The 12,914-nt window shown below is 36.1% G+C and overlaps 1 protein-coding gene across 1 annotated transcript; it reads left to right on the forward strand.

The window, feature by feature from the left end:
• The first annotated feature begins 4,731 nt into the window (after nt 1-4,731).
• Nucleotides 4,732-11,275, forward strand: hacd4 (3-hydroxyacyl-CoA dehydratase 4). The gene is made up of 7 exons (XM_052602567.1): nt 4,732-4,891; nt 7,547-7,653; nt 7,918-8,045; nt 8,391-8,500; nt 8,690-8,796; nt 10,465-10,599; nt 10,953-11,275. Exons 1-7 carry the CDS (start codon nt 4,887-4,889, stop codon nt 11,033-11,035), a joined length of 675 nt encoding a protein of 224 aa, XP_052458527.1. The 5' UTR covers nt 4,732-4,886; the 3' UTR covers nt 11,036-11,275.
• The last annotated feature ends 1,639 nt before the right edge of the window (nt 11,276-12,914 follow it).

Here is a 12,914-nt window from a genome sequence, read left to right on the forward strand (position 1 = left end):
TACATCACTCGTGCTAACAAATGCTACTTTGAGTATTTTCTGCAGTTCCATTTACTGAAAAGGGATGTACTTAAAATGAGGAAATTAAATAGCATAAAACCACAGTCAGCAGAAACAAACTGATATACAATTTTTTATTCTAACTATAAAAAAATGTATTCGAGTATATTTTCATATATTCTTTAACAATTCCTTGAGTCCTTTTATAAGCTTCCTTTCACAATTCTGCATTTCACTTCATTTATGCGACATTAGTAAATAAATATGATTTAAACTTACTATAAAATAAGTATGATTTACATATTGATAAGGCATTGATAAGGAAACAGTATCATGTTGTTCGGGATGATTTACATAGTGATGTTTGTAATAATGTAAAGGTGAAGCCAGCCAGCCAAACATTTTTATTTCATTATTATTTATTCCACTTTGTATTGCACATGAATTATGAAAAGGTTAACAGTAAATGAATCTGATATAAATTACACGTTTTTTATTTTATGAATAATATCCAACAATACATCTTTTAGGATACATTCATACAAATGTATGCACTTTGACTTTTCATAGTGCAACCAGAAGGAGAAAAAAAGCTGCATTCTCATAATTCCCAGTGGAGGGCGTATAATAACATGCTGCATTCAATACAAGCTCATATTATGCTTTTACGTACCTTAAATCTGAATAAAATAATCATTCATGTGTAAAATGAACATCTGCTGTAACATAATAACATACTTTTGATGTATATGCTTTTTATGTTTGTGTGTGTGTATTTGTAGGGTTTTTTCTTATATATGAGGAAACACAACTACTCTCAAATGAATTGAAAGCTGAAAAAAATATCTGGAAAAAAAGATTTATATCTTAATAGTTATATATTATAAAGATCTATCTATCTATCTATCTATCTATCTATCTATCTATCTATCTATCTATCTATCTATCTATCTATCTATCTATCTATCTATCTATCTATCTATCTATCTATCTATCTATCTATCTATCTATCTATACAGTATATACGGTTTCCTAGTCACACAGTTAACATTGTGCCATTTACAGAAAAAAAATGAAGTCTCTCCTGACAGTTTTTGGGGTTCCAGACCCTCCTGTCTTTATCCAGAGCTCCACATCGCTGATTCATGACAGGACACTGTAACTCTCCCTCCTCAGACCAGGCCTTGTATTCAAGATCACCTCCATTCACCCAGAACCAATGGCCCATCAGAAAGCGCAGGCCAGTCCCGACGTTAACCGTCTGGGCATTTTTAGCCATATTCACTGCCAGATCCATAATCGTACTGGAGTTCATACTAGCAAGGCTAATGTTGCGTTCTGTGCAGTAGTCCAGAGCCTCATCCCAGGTCTTGGTCTCCTGGATCAGGTCTAAGTTCGTCATACAATAAAATGTTCATTGTTCTTTGCAGTCATAATCATGCAGTTTTTTAGTGGATTTTCTTATTGCTCCACAGTTTTCGTTAATGTAATTTCCTTTACCAAAATCCCATTCGTTAATTGTTGCTGGTTCACCATTAGACCACATCCACTGTGAGTTTTGAATATCTCTCTGAAGCCCACAAAAGAAATAATCATTTGTGATTTCTGAGTTTTGACAGAAGATTTCTATTTCATGTCTGGTGATAGTGGACAGGTCATCATAGTGTTTTCTGCAGTACTCCTGTGCCTCTTTCCAATCCTTTTTTTCATTGACAAAAATGTGGGTTCTAGCTGGCGTTCAGTCCAAAGAGACTCAAAAAAATGAGTGTTGTGATTATAGTTTCCACCTCCATAGCTGATCTCCCAATGCAGCCTCCTGCACACTCAGCTGAAGATCACCTTTAGTCTATTAAACATGTCACCACACCTCTCAATATACAACAGGAGGGCTCAGACCAATGAAAGTATTCGGATAAATAAATTGCAAATATTAAACAAATTTTAAAGGGATAGGCTAGTTCATCCAAAAATGAAAATTAGCCCATGATTAACTTTCCCTCAAGCTATCCTAGGTGTAGAAGACTTTGTAGATGATGCCATCTTAGGTTCTAGACTTTCTTCTTTCAGACAAATCCAGTCTGAGTTATGTAAAAAAAAAATGTCCTGGCTCTTCCAAGCTTAATAATGCAGTGAGGAGTTTTTATTCTTTTAAGGGAGTCTGTTAGATCATCCATTGGAAATCCCAATAGGAAAACTATGCTTTTTGTCACATCCTTCATCTCGTAACTCTAAAATCAGATCTCACTCAAAAGGAGCTTGTTACAACTCCATATGTGGGATCTTATTGGAAGAAGTTGGTTGATTGTAAAAATGATTGACTCTGCTTTTGAAATACATAAATAATAAGGTTAGAGAAAGTTAATTCAAATTGTCACACAGAATTTAATACTCAGCTGAAGAGTGTGTGTGAAAAGGTTTAAATCAGAGATAGATACAAGCTGATCTTTTTGTGGTGTCCCCACTGGGATTGTCCTCACACACAGCTATTTTGGATTGAATTTTTCTAATGTTATTAATCAGAGTGACTTTATTATTATTTCAGCTTTAAAGAGCTTCAGGACCATGGTGCTTTAAGACAAACAAAATTATATGAATAATTGAATTACAAAAACAAGATGTGTTAAATAAGAGCTAAAAAGAAAGGAATAAAAAAAGTAAGAACTAAAAAAAGAATTGAACATTTATACACATTTATATAAAAACTATACATTTGTTTGCATTTGCATTGAGCCTCAAAAGGACAGCGCAGCCCAAAATGAAAATCATACTTTACTCACCTTCATTTTATTTCAAAACTGTGGACTGTACTGTGTCATTGTAAAAAAAAAAAAAAAAAAAAAAAAAAAAAAATTATAGGATATGGCATTCAAGTTATTTTTCTTTGGCTAAATTATCCCTTTTCAGTTGTCCACATTAAAGTATTGGACCAAATATATTTGAGAGGCAAATAAGATGTGCAAATAAACATTTCCAATCTTGACTCCGAGGAACAAACCAAATTCACGGGACTCTCTATTTTATAATCTTTCTTCAGCTTTCTTCTTCTCCATTCATCTACACTTGAAAATCACTCTCCTACTGGTTCGATTTCTTTCTAAACTATAAACTTCATATTTTCAATTCAACGTATTAAAGAAATTCCCACTTTTTGATTAACAGATGAAAGATGGCTTGAGGAGTTTGGATCGATATGAGGGAGAGTAAACAATTATTATTATTATTTTTTTTTAATTGACCAGTCTACTGTGGTTGTCTTTTTCTGTACTTCAGTGCCTTAGCAGGAATGTTGATAGTTAGCTAATTGTCCCTGTAGAGTTGCTTTGTTTACCCATTTGCATGAACCCTATGAATTTCCACACTGAAGTAGCCTATTAAAGATGAATTACACTCTTAAATTTGACAGGCAAATCAGACAAATTCAGATTGGACTCAAGGTTGTGTCTGAAATACAAATCCCTTCAAATATGGAAAAACAGTGACAGCTGGTCAAATATCTCCCACTTTCTTTATTTTTCTACCTCTCCATTCATCATCCCATAACTATTTATTTGCATTTGTATGGTTTACTATTAAATTATCACCACACTGGTCATATTGTTGCCTCCTTTAGGATTTTTTCTTTTTCTAATTTGATAGTCACTTTGTATAAAAGAGTATGACTTAATTGTTTTGTAAAAGCAAATTATTTGTTTACAAGTTTAATTAATACACTTTTGTCAATTTTCATTGAGTAAGTGTCTTTAAAAAAAAAAGGCCAAGTATAAGCCTAATTATGTGCAGGGTTCTATTTACTTTTTTATTTATTTTCTAGCACTTGTACATTACTTTACACTGCACTTTGCATACTGTTATTTATTAATGTTTTAAATATTAAAACGGCTATATAGGCATATTTTAAACGTTAAATTAAAATTAACAGTAAAACGACTGACTCATTTAGGAACGAACTGTTTTATGAATGGATCAGTGAATCACTGAATCACTCGAATCGTTCGAAAACACAAATTCATTCAGTAAGGAACCATTTTTGTTAACAAAAAAGACAATATGAACCAGACAATTAAATTACTTTTTATTTTGGTTAATTGAATTGTTGCCCTGACACAAAGAAAAATCTGCCAAATGTCTAAATGCTCGTGTGCTAGGAAGACAAGACATCTATATATGTTGCTTCACAGTGACTGTGACAGTAACAAATAACCTCATTTAAAAAATTTACAGCGACCAAGTTATACACTAATTGCACTACGAGCCTCAATAACAATACAAGCAAACACTGTTGGATGTGCAGAGAGAAAATATGTGTTACTAATATAAATTATTTTAATGCGCATAACTCAGTGATGATTCGTAGATGGCATAGGTGCTTCAGCGCCCTTAACCCAGCCCTAGCGCCGCCCCATTGAAATTAATTCGAGCTATTTTAACAGAAAAAACAACAACACTAAAACTGAAATGAAGAATATCATTAAAAGTGTCATTATATTGCAAGTAAACTAAAACGATTGCAAAAGACAACTGCAAAAGAAAGTTTGAGCCAAACATAAAAACCGCAAGGTTTCAGGGTGTGCTGTGTGGATCTGCCCTCTTGACGTCAGAGGGGGAGCTCTGTGAGCGGGCGTTTATCACCATGTGGGTGTTTTCAAACTGCTGGGTGTTTCTGAATCATGCAATCTAAATGATCCCCCTTACCCAACCCCACCCCTAAACCTAACGTCACTATTACATCAACCAATCAGGTATCATGGTGTAAAAACACCTTGATCTGGTAACTCCCATTACTTTTCCTGCAGAGACCTATACTTGCTGTGAGCAGAACTTCCTCACACATTTGATTGTACTCTTGATGTCTTATTTTGTCTCATCACTACGGACGCTTGGGAGGAATGAGGTAAATATCAGCATCGTTCAATCGGCGTATATTGTTGACATCATTCAGAATTCATTCATGGCGATGTTTAGCGCGCAGCCTCACCCAAAACAGTCTGTCCTATCGCCAGATATAAAAAGGCACATGGGGCTTTCATTTCAGCTGTGTTTCATGTAACTTAGTCGCTGTCTTTCCCCCCGATGCACCATTACTACAATGTAGAGAAACAACAACAAGGAAAACTGAATGAATGAAACAAAGTAAAACGTTCTAAAAGCTTCTTGAGTGTGTGTTGTTGCCCCAAAACAGCATAGTAGAATGGTGCGCGTTCTAAAAGGTCCTCCCTAAAACCGGAACACTGAGGAATTGTTAAAAACTATGCTCTCTATGTGCAGGTGATGAAAGCACGCGTCTGTTGAAGGACACCGAGCGCGGTCAAGTTAGATTTATTTATACGAGGCATATCGTAACTGATTGAAACTTGTGCGTATGGTTTTCAATACTTCTCCTTATTGTTTTTAAAGTGAAAAGTAGGATTAAAAAAAAATGGGGGATAAGTGAGTGAAGTGGAAGAGGTATGTTATATGACGACATCTTTTTGAGGCTTTAAAGGTGCTGTATGTAGGATTGACACCGAGTGCTTGAAAAGTATTGCAGTCCAAATTCAAAATATTGGAGATATTTTTTTCTTCTCCCGGCCCCTCCTCCTCAGGCTTGACGCACAAGCAGGTTGCCAGATTGGCTACACGAACAAGAATGATCGCACTTGATGATAAATTATATGAAATATGATGATTTTTCCATCAACTGGCAACCCTGGGTGCTGAAATACAATTGGGTAAACTGGCAGTGGGCGGGTTTCACCACCAAAGAAAACACGGACCTTATGGCCCTGAACGCACATTTTCAAAGGAGAATAACTGACTGTAGCATTGTTTTTCAGATAAACAAATATGTTAACTTAGCATGTTTCTTAAATATTCGCAAACATATTATGGTATTTTTATGCTTACATACAGCCAGGGGCGCTGCCATAGACAGTAAAAGAAATGGACACAGCGACCCCATTGGAACTCAATTGAGACAAGTGAAGCCCATTTTTAGCTATTTTTAGCACTTCCAGTTCTGACATGCAGACTCAAACTATGCTTGATGAAGTCAGCAACCTGTCTGACATGTAAACCTTCTAGTAGCTGTGCGTGCAAACTGCCATCGTTAATCTTGCAGAGACGGCGAGCTTGAGCGGGGAGTTCTTTGGCGTGAGTGAGCAGGAGTAAGTAACGTTAGCTACTCCGATTAATTATCTCCCTTGACCTTTTATACCTCCACGTCCCCCTGATAGCCTCATAGACAGTAAAAGATTGCCTGTGAGCTTCTTCTCCTGTCCATATGGTAATTTCTCTACGACAGAGAGTAGCTGGTTATGACGCAGTCGTTAGCCTATTTTTTTTTTTTACAAAAACTGCTTCTACGGGAACATAAAGTAAGATACAAGGTAATGGAGCCTTCTATACATTTTCGTGTTTCTTTAGAAATAATAAATGGACAAATGGAGTCTTTAAACGCCTCAGATGTAAAGATATTTTCTGTCAAAGTGACGCCAAAATGAATGGGAGTCAATGGGATGCTAACGCAAATGAAGTTCTGCTACAAGATGGCGGCACGCGGTCGACTTCCTTCCCGCCTGGGCGCTGCACAAGATCCCGGGCCTTATTCATAGGCAGTCCTAATGCCCCCCCCCCCAAGACTTTTCAAGGGCCCTCTCTTCCTTTGGGGCCCTCGTAATCAGTACTGGGTTTACCCCCAGTCCGACGCCCCTGCATACAGCACCTTTAACCTCCCACTTACAAGGAAGTCAAAGCAAATACATGGGCTGTTGAAGCTTCTGTTTACGTAGAAATACATATAAATATTTCAACATTGTTGTCAAGTGGGATTTTACTAGCCAGAATAGTCAGATTACATTACATGGATGATCGCTTGCCGAGATGTCGGGCTCACGTTGACAAGTCATTTTTATTATGGATTATTTAGAAATAGCCTAATAAATAAATGTAGACCCTATTTTGTTTAAAATGCCTTGAAGGTTGTTGACAGTTAAAGGATTAGTTCACTTACAGAATAAGAATTTTCTGATATTATACTCACCCCATGGCATCTCAAATTTTCTTGTCTTTCTGTCTGCAGTCGCAAAGAAAATAAGGTTTTTGAGGAAAACATCCATCCAGTTTTTCTCCATATAATGGACTTCAATGGTGCCAACAGGTTGAGGTACCAAATTGCAGTTTCAGAGCAGCTTCAAGGGTTGGGATCGTGTAGAGCCATTTGAAGCAGTTTGGACCTTCAACCCATTGTTCCCAATTGAAGCCTACTATGGAGAAAAATCCTGGAATGTTCTCCTCAAAAACCTTAATTTCTTTGTGACTGAAAAAAGAAAGACATGAACATCTTGGATGACATGGAAGTGAGAAAATTATCAGGAAATTTTTATTCTGGAAGTGAATTAATCTTTTAACTAACTGCGCTTGGATCTAAAAAATATCTCGAAATGCACCTCAACAAACTACGCACTAAAATTCGTCATCATGTTGTTGGATAATTTTGAAGAGGGCTATATTAATGACTTCTTTTCATATGCTGCATAAGTCTATTACTTGAAAATGTAATCTTTTGCAGGTTTAGCCTCAGTCTCACATACCTCTTTTCGTACAACTTGCTTCAGTTCTATGGACACACATGGATTTTCACGAACATGACAGCCAGATTTCTCTCTTTTGGGGAAGGTGAGCAACAGTTATGAAGTGTCTGCTCATGTAAATAATCTGGGATATTAGTTTATTTACATCTCTACCAATTGTACTCAAGATGTTATTTGAGAAATACTCAAGTGGCTGTTTAGAGTTGTGTAATAACCAAAGCAGAACACTCTTATGAAAGAGCTCATGACTTCTTCCACACATATCAGAGCTTAAAGTATTACTTTGCATTTTTAATGGATATAATCAAGTGAAACAAAGCTCTACTGATAACTTGTGTTTTGTTCTTAGATGCCCAGGCGGGCACCTTCTATTTTGTGGGCGTGATGATGGGCGCTTGTCAGCTTCTGTCTTTGTTAGAACTGTTTCATATTGCAGATGGTTTTGAGGAGTGCAGGCTTTTCCCTCGCTTCATGCAGGTGAGATATAAAGACCATATTTACAGCAATAAATGTACAAAGCTTGAATTTGCACAACTGCATCTAAGAAGTAGAAAAAAAGCTCATTAAAAAAAAAAAAAAATTCTCTCTCACTTTTTTATTTCAAAATCTAGTTTCCGTTTTTTTTTTTTTTTTGCTGTAATGAAATGTTTCCCCAATTCTGGCTGTAGATCATAATTTAGTCAGAAGGAAGTGCATAGGATGTAGTGCATAAGGAAGTAAATAAAAAAATGCATCCATTTTAGAGCTATAGGTTTAAAGAGTTTTTAATCTACTTGATTTCTGTTCACCTTTATTATTCTTAATGCAGTTTTCCATTTACAGGTAATGGAGAGAAATGTCCTTCTGTTTCTCCTCATCAGTCTGGAAGAGTTTCAGAGCAAACCAGTGGTGTGTGTCCAGTTTTATCTGTGGAATATACTGGGCCTACTAAGGTTTGAGTCTTTTGTGTTTGCATGCAGGCTTCTGAGAGTAATTCTGTAGGTCATCTTTATTAGCTTTACTCTACTGTAATAACATTTATAAACACTTCACTGTTGCACCAATATAGGACTTTCAGTAGTGCTTTGAAGACCTAATATACTACTGTAGGTTTTTCAACAGAGCTTTCTTTTTTTCTACAGGTATCCACATGAGTTATTTTGCCTCATAGGCACACCATATTTTAAAATGCTATGGGTGCATCAAACACTCTCGATCCCAGTGTACTTGCTGTCTGCTGTCACAGAAGGTACAGTGTTATTAAAATTAAATTAATATTATTTTGGATAACATTCTAACAGTTTGTGAAATACTTAAATGGCCATCATGTTTTATATATATATATATATATATACACACACACACACACACACACACACACACACACTGTATTTTCCGGACTATAAGTCACACTTTTTTTCATAGTTTGGCTGGTCCTGCGACATATAGTCAGGTGCGACTTATTTATCAAAATTAATTTGAAATGAACCAAGAGAAATGACTTATGAGACCTGAACCAATAGAAAACATTACCGTCTACAGCCGCGAGAGGGCGCTCTATGCTGCTCAGTGCTCCTGTGGTCCTTATAGTCCAGTGCGACTTATATATGTTTTTTTCCTCGTCATGGCGTATTTTTGGACTGATGCGACTTATATTCAGGTGCAACTTATAGTTCGAAAAAAAACCTATATATATATATATATATATATATATATATATATATATATATATATATATATATATATATATATATAGGTTTAATAATAAAAATATTTCTTAACCCTGAAAAAATGGTTAAGGGCCGTTTCATAGTCCACGCATCTGTACGCATACGCGTCCCCGAGGCTACACATCGTTACGCTTCGGCCGTCATTATGTGTCGTTGCGTAGCCAAATGTGTCGTCCTAGTTTTTGATACGCGATGCGCCGATGGATGCAATACTATGCGTTGTCGGTGGGGGCTACATTGCAAGTATTGTACATTAATTCAAGTATATTGTGTTTACAGAAGAAGAAGGTTTGAATACAATGGCGGGCGAAGAGGAAACATTATGCGAACTTATACGTGTTCATCCACATTTAATCTCTGCGTTGCCTTTGTTACCGCCGATGTAAAATCAGCTACACACTCCTCTTCAGTTGCCATTGTGAGCTGAATATCACGCGACCCGACTCTACTAATATCACCCGACTCTACCACCCCCTGTTGCGTGAGCGGTGTATTGCATACACGCATCGCCTGTGACGCTTGCGTCCACTGTTTAGACTATGAAAGGGAGCGCGTCGCTCGCGTTGCTTGCTCGCGTTTCTCGCGTTGACTATGTAACAGCCCTAAGGTTTAATTTCTTCCCCGCCTTTAAATAAATAGTTTACTTTTGAATGTTATTATTATATAAACAAAATAGTGTGCATAATATTTTTAACAATAAAAAAACAAAAAAACAAATCTACTTTGTTTAATATTTTTGTGGGCTAAGCCCCGGATATCTGCTCACCCTAGAACCAGCCTCAAGTGTGTTAATTAAACTTGTAAACATAATATATGATTTTTTTTATATTCTTGCTAAGCGCAACAGAGTTTGCAGATTTTTACATTGTTCTTACAATCTGACATGGTAAAATTAAAACTGTTGCTCGAAACATGACCACAGACCTTTCTGGGCCTGCACAAATAGTCTTAAGAATAAAAAATTGAAAGCTGATCTGAGCACACTTGTCTTATGGAGAGTATATTGATGTTGAATTTAATGGTTAGTCAGGAAATGTGTTGAGAAAGAGTAATGCTGCATCATACCCAACTGTGATCACAACTCATTTCATTCATTACAGAACAATGAGCCTCGGTAGAGTAAACTATTTTGGTCAGCTTTCAGTCACTAACCACATTATCTTTTCATTCTCTTTCTTTTATTCTAGGAATAAGCATTTTCCATATGTTGCCATACTTGTCTGAGTCTGAAGGAATGGATTCAGTGCGGCTTAAAGTACCTGCATCAATATACATGTATTCCCCATACATCCTTATGGGTTGGTTACTCCTTCATGTATTAGGTAAAGTAATGTGATTTGCCTTAGAAACCTTACAAGCATCTGAATTTCAGTCTACTGGTATTTGAAACAAAATATCAGACTTAGCAAACCTTTTTGCTATATCACGATTTTTCCAGTTGCTTTAACGAACTGTAGTCACATGCACTAGTTCCTCTAATCTTTAACCAGAAAATGTCTGAATACTAAAATAATCTAATATGGTGGTATTTTGTTATGTAATGCAGTGACATTTATACATCATAGTATGGCCACTGTTTTTGTGGTTTTTTTTGCACATTTGCTCATTATTTATCAACTACATGCATGATGTCATGAGTGTTTCAGCTGATTGTCTTCATCTCACTGTGTTGAAGGATCCAGTTTAACGGTACTATTCTTGCTGAAGGAAAGGAAGGAGACTCTGGAGAGCTGGAATCAGAAGCTGAAGAAAGACTAAGCAGAGAAATGATCATACAGGTCCTCCCATTCACCAATGCCAAACATTTGAACCTTAGGAGTATTATGTTGGAGACGGAGTGTCTTGTTGAACTCCTCTCTGTGTTGAAACACGATTATGTTTGTTTGTTCATTGGTACAGTTGTAAGTATTTCAACATGTTATCGGTTACAACACAAATACATTTTAACTGAAAAAAAAATGCATATGCTTTAATAAAAATACAATATCTTAAAAATCACTTTCAAGAACTACTTCTGATTCAAATGTGAATATCTAAGTACTAAATCTTCTGTGATTTTCTTTCTCATTGTGTTCAAGCGCAGGCTACACAACTTCGAACAACATACACATGCCATATTTTGATTAATAATATCCCTGTAAGCATGCATTTGCATTTATAAAAATATGTTTGCTGTTTTTTTTTTCACACAGATTATTACTAATACCAGTCCAGCACACAGCTAAAAATCATTGTTGAACACAACCTAGAAGTAATTAATACATTTTTGTCATTATTATTAATACGTTTCTAAATGAAATTCACTCCAAGAAAGCAATTATATGTTGCCAGAACTCTTAGATGCTCACCGATGAACTGATTCCAAAAGAGGATAAATCAGATATAACATAGTATAATAATATATGCTTTTATCTTTCACAAATAAGTATTGAAAATTTATTAATTGAAAATATCAGTAACCAGTGTGCTGCTAAAAACAATGTATTACGAATGAAAATATTGTTAGACATGGTACGTGAATGTCATAAGCTACAGTTCTTTCTATACGGCTATAGTTTTAGGAAAACAGAGTTTGATTTTATCATGATGTTCCATTAAAAGCAAAGCAATGAAAGTTTCTGAAAAAAGATACTTTAAGAACATCCTCCGATACTGTCACATCTGCCTTCTGACCTTCTAAAATCAAGTCAATCTTTGTATTTCTTCTCGTCACAGAGAAAGTTGAATCGTCGGTCACAATCTGTGGGTTTACAAACCCCTTGTGTTCTGTAAAACTCCACAGCGCTGGTTCATGGCAGGGCACTGGATCTCCATCTGAAGACCAGACATTATATCCAAGACCGGCTCCATTTACCCAAAACCAGTGACCAGCTAGAAAGCGCAGTCCAGTCCACACTTCATCTGAATCTGCTCCTGTGCTGTTAATCCTTGCTTCTTCCATAATATCTTCTGTGGTTATTATGGCCAGGTCAGTGTAGTTTTGTCTGCAGTATTCCAAGGCCTCTTCCCATGTGCTTTTCTGATGCACCACAATCAGCTCATAGACCTTCATAGTGCTCTCTGCAGTGCTGCTGTGCCTCTTGCCATGACAAGTCTCGTTCACGAAAAAGTGATATCTGTAGACACTGACATTCAGCTCAAAGAGGTTTAAAAAAAGCAGCACAGTGCCTGAAGCCTTCATGTCCATCTAGATGATCTCCACTGCAGCAGAATTCAGAATTAATGTGGGCTTCTCCATTTATTTCAGGATATTGCCGGACTTGTTACCACACCTTTTCACAAATTTCTGGCACGAACAGACCAATGAAAACTAGGACCACTTTAACGCTGAGAGTGACCTTGACGTGTCAGGCCTCTTCAGTCATTCCAGAAAAAAAAGAATTTTAGGAAAATGTATTTTCCTAAAATGCCTAATTAAGGCAAATCAGAAGACTCAAAGAAAGAACATAGCTACAAACACATTTAAAGCCGTTTACAAGTACATCATTGGAAGAAACAAAAAATGAAAAGGAATCTAGATAATATCACCTAGTTTGTTATTCACTCGAATCAATAAAGTCATTAAAATATGTGCAAATGATTTAGTTTGTATCAATTAAATTAGCATATCTTGTTTTCCAGCTTACTATTAGAATAA

Source organism: Carassius gibelio, chromosome A7, assembly GCF_023724105.1.
Source record: "Carassius gibelio isolate Cgi1373 ecotype wild population from Czech Republic chromosome A7, carGib1.2-hapl.c, whole genome shotgun sequence".
In the NCBI taxonomy this organism is placed as follows: Eukaryota; Metazoa; Chordata; class Actinopteri; order Cypriniformes; family Cyprinidae; genus Carassius; species Carassius gibelio.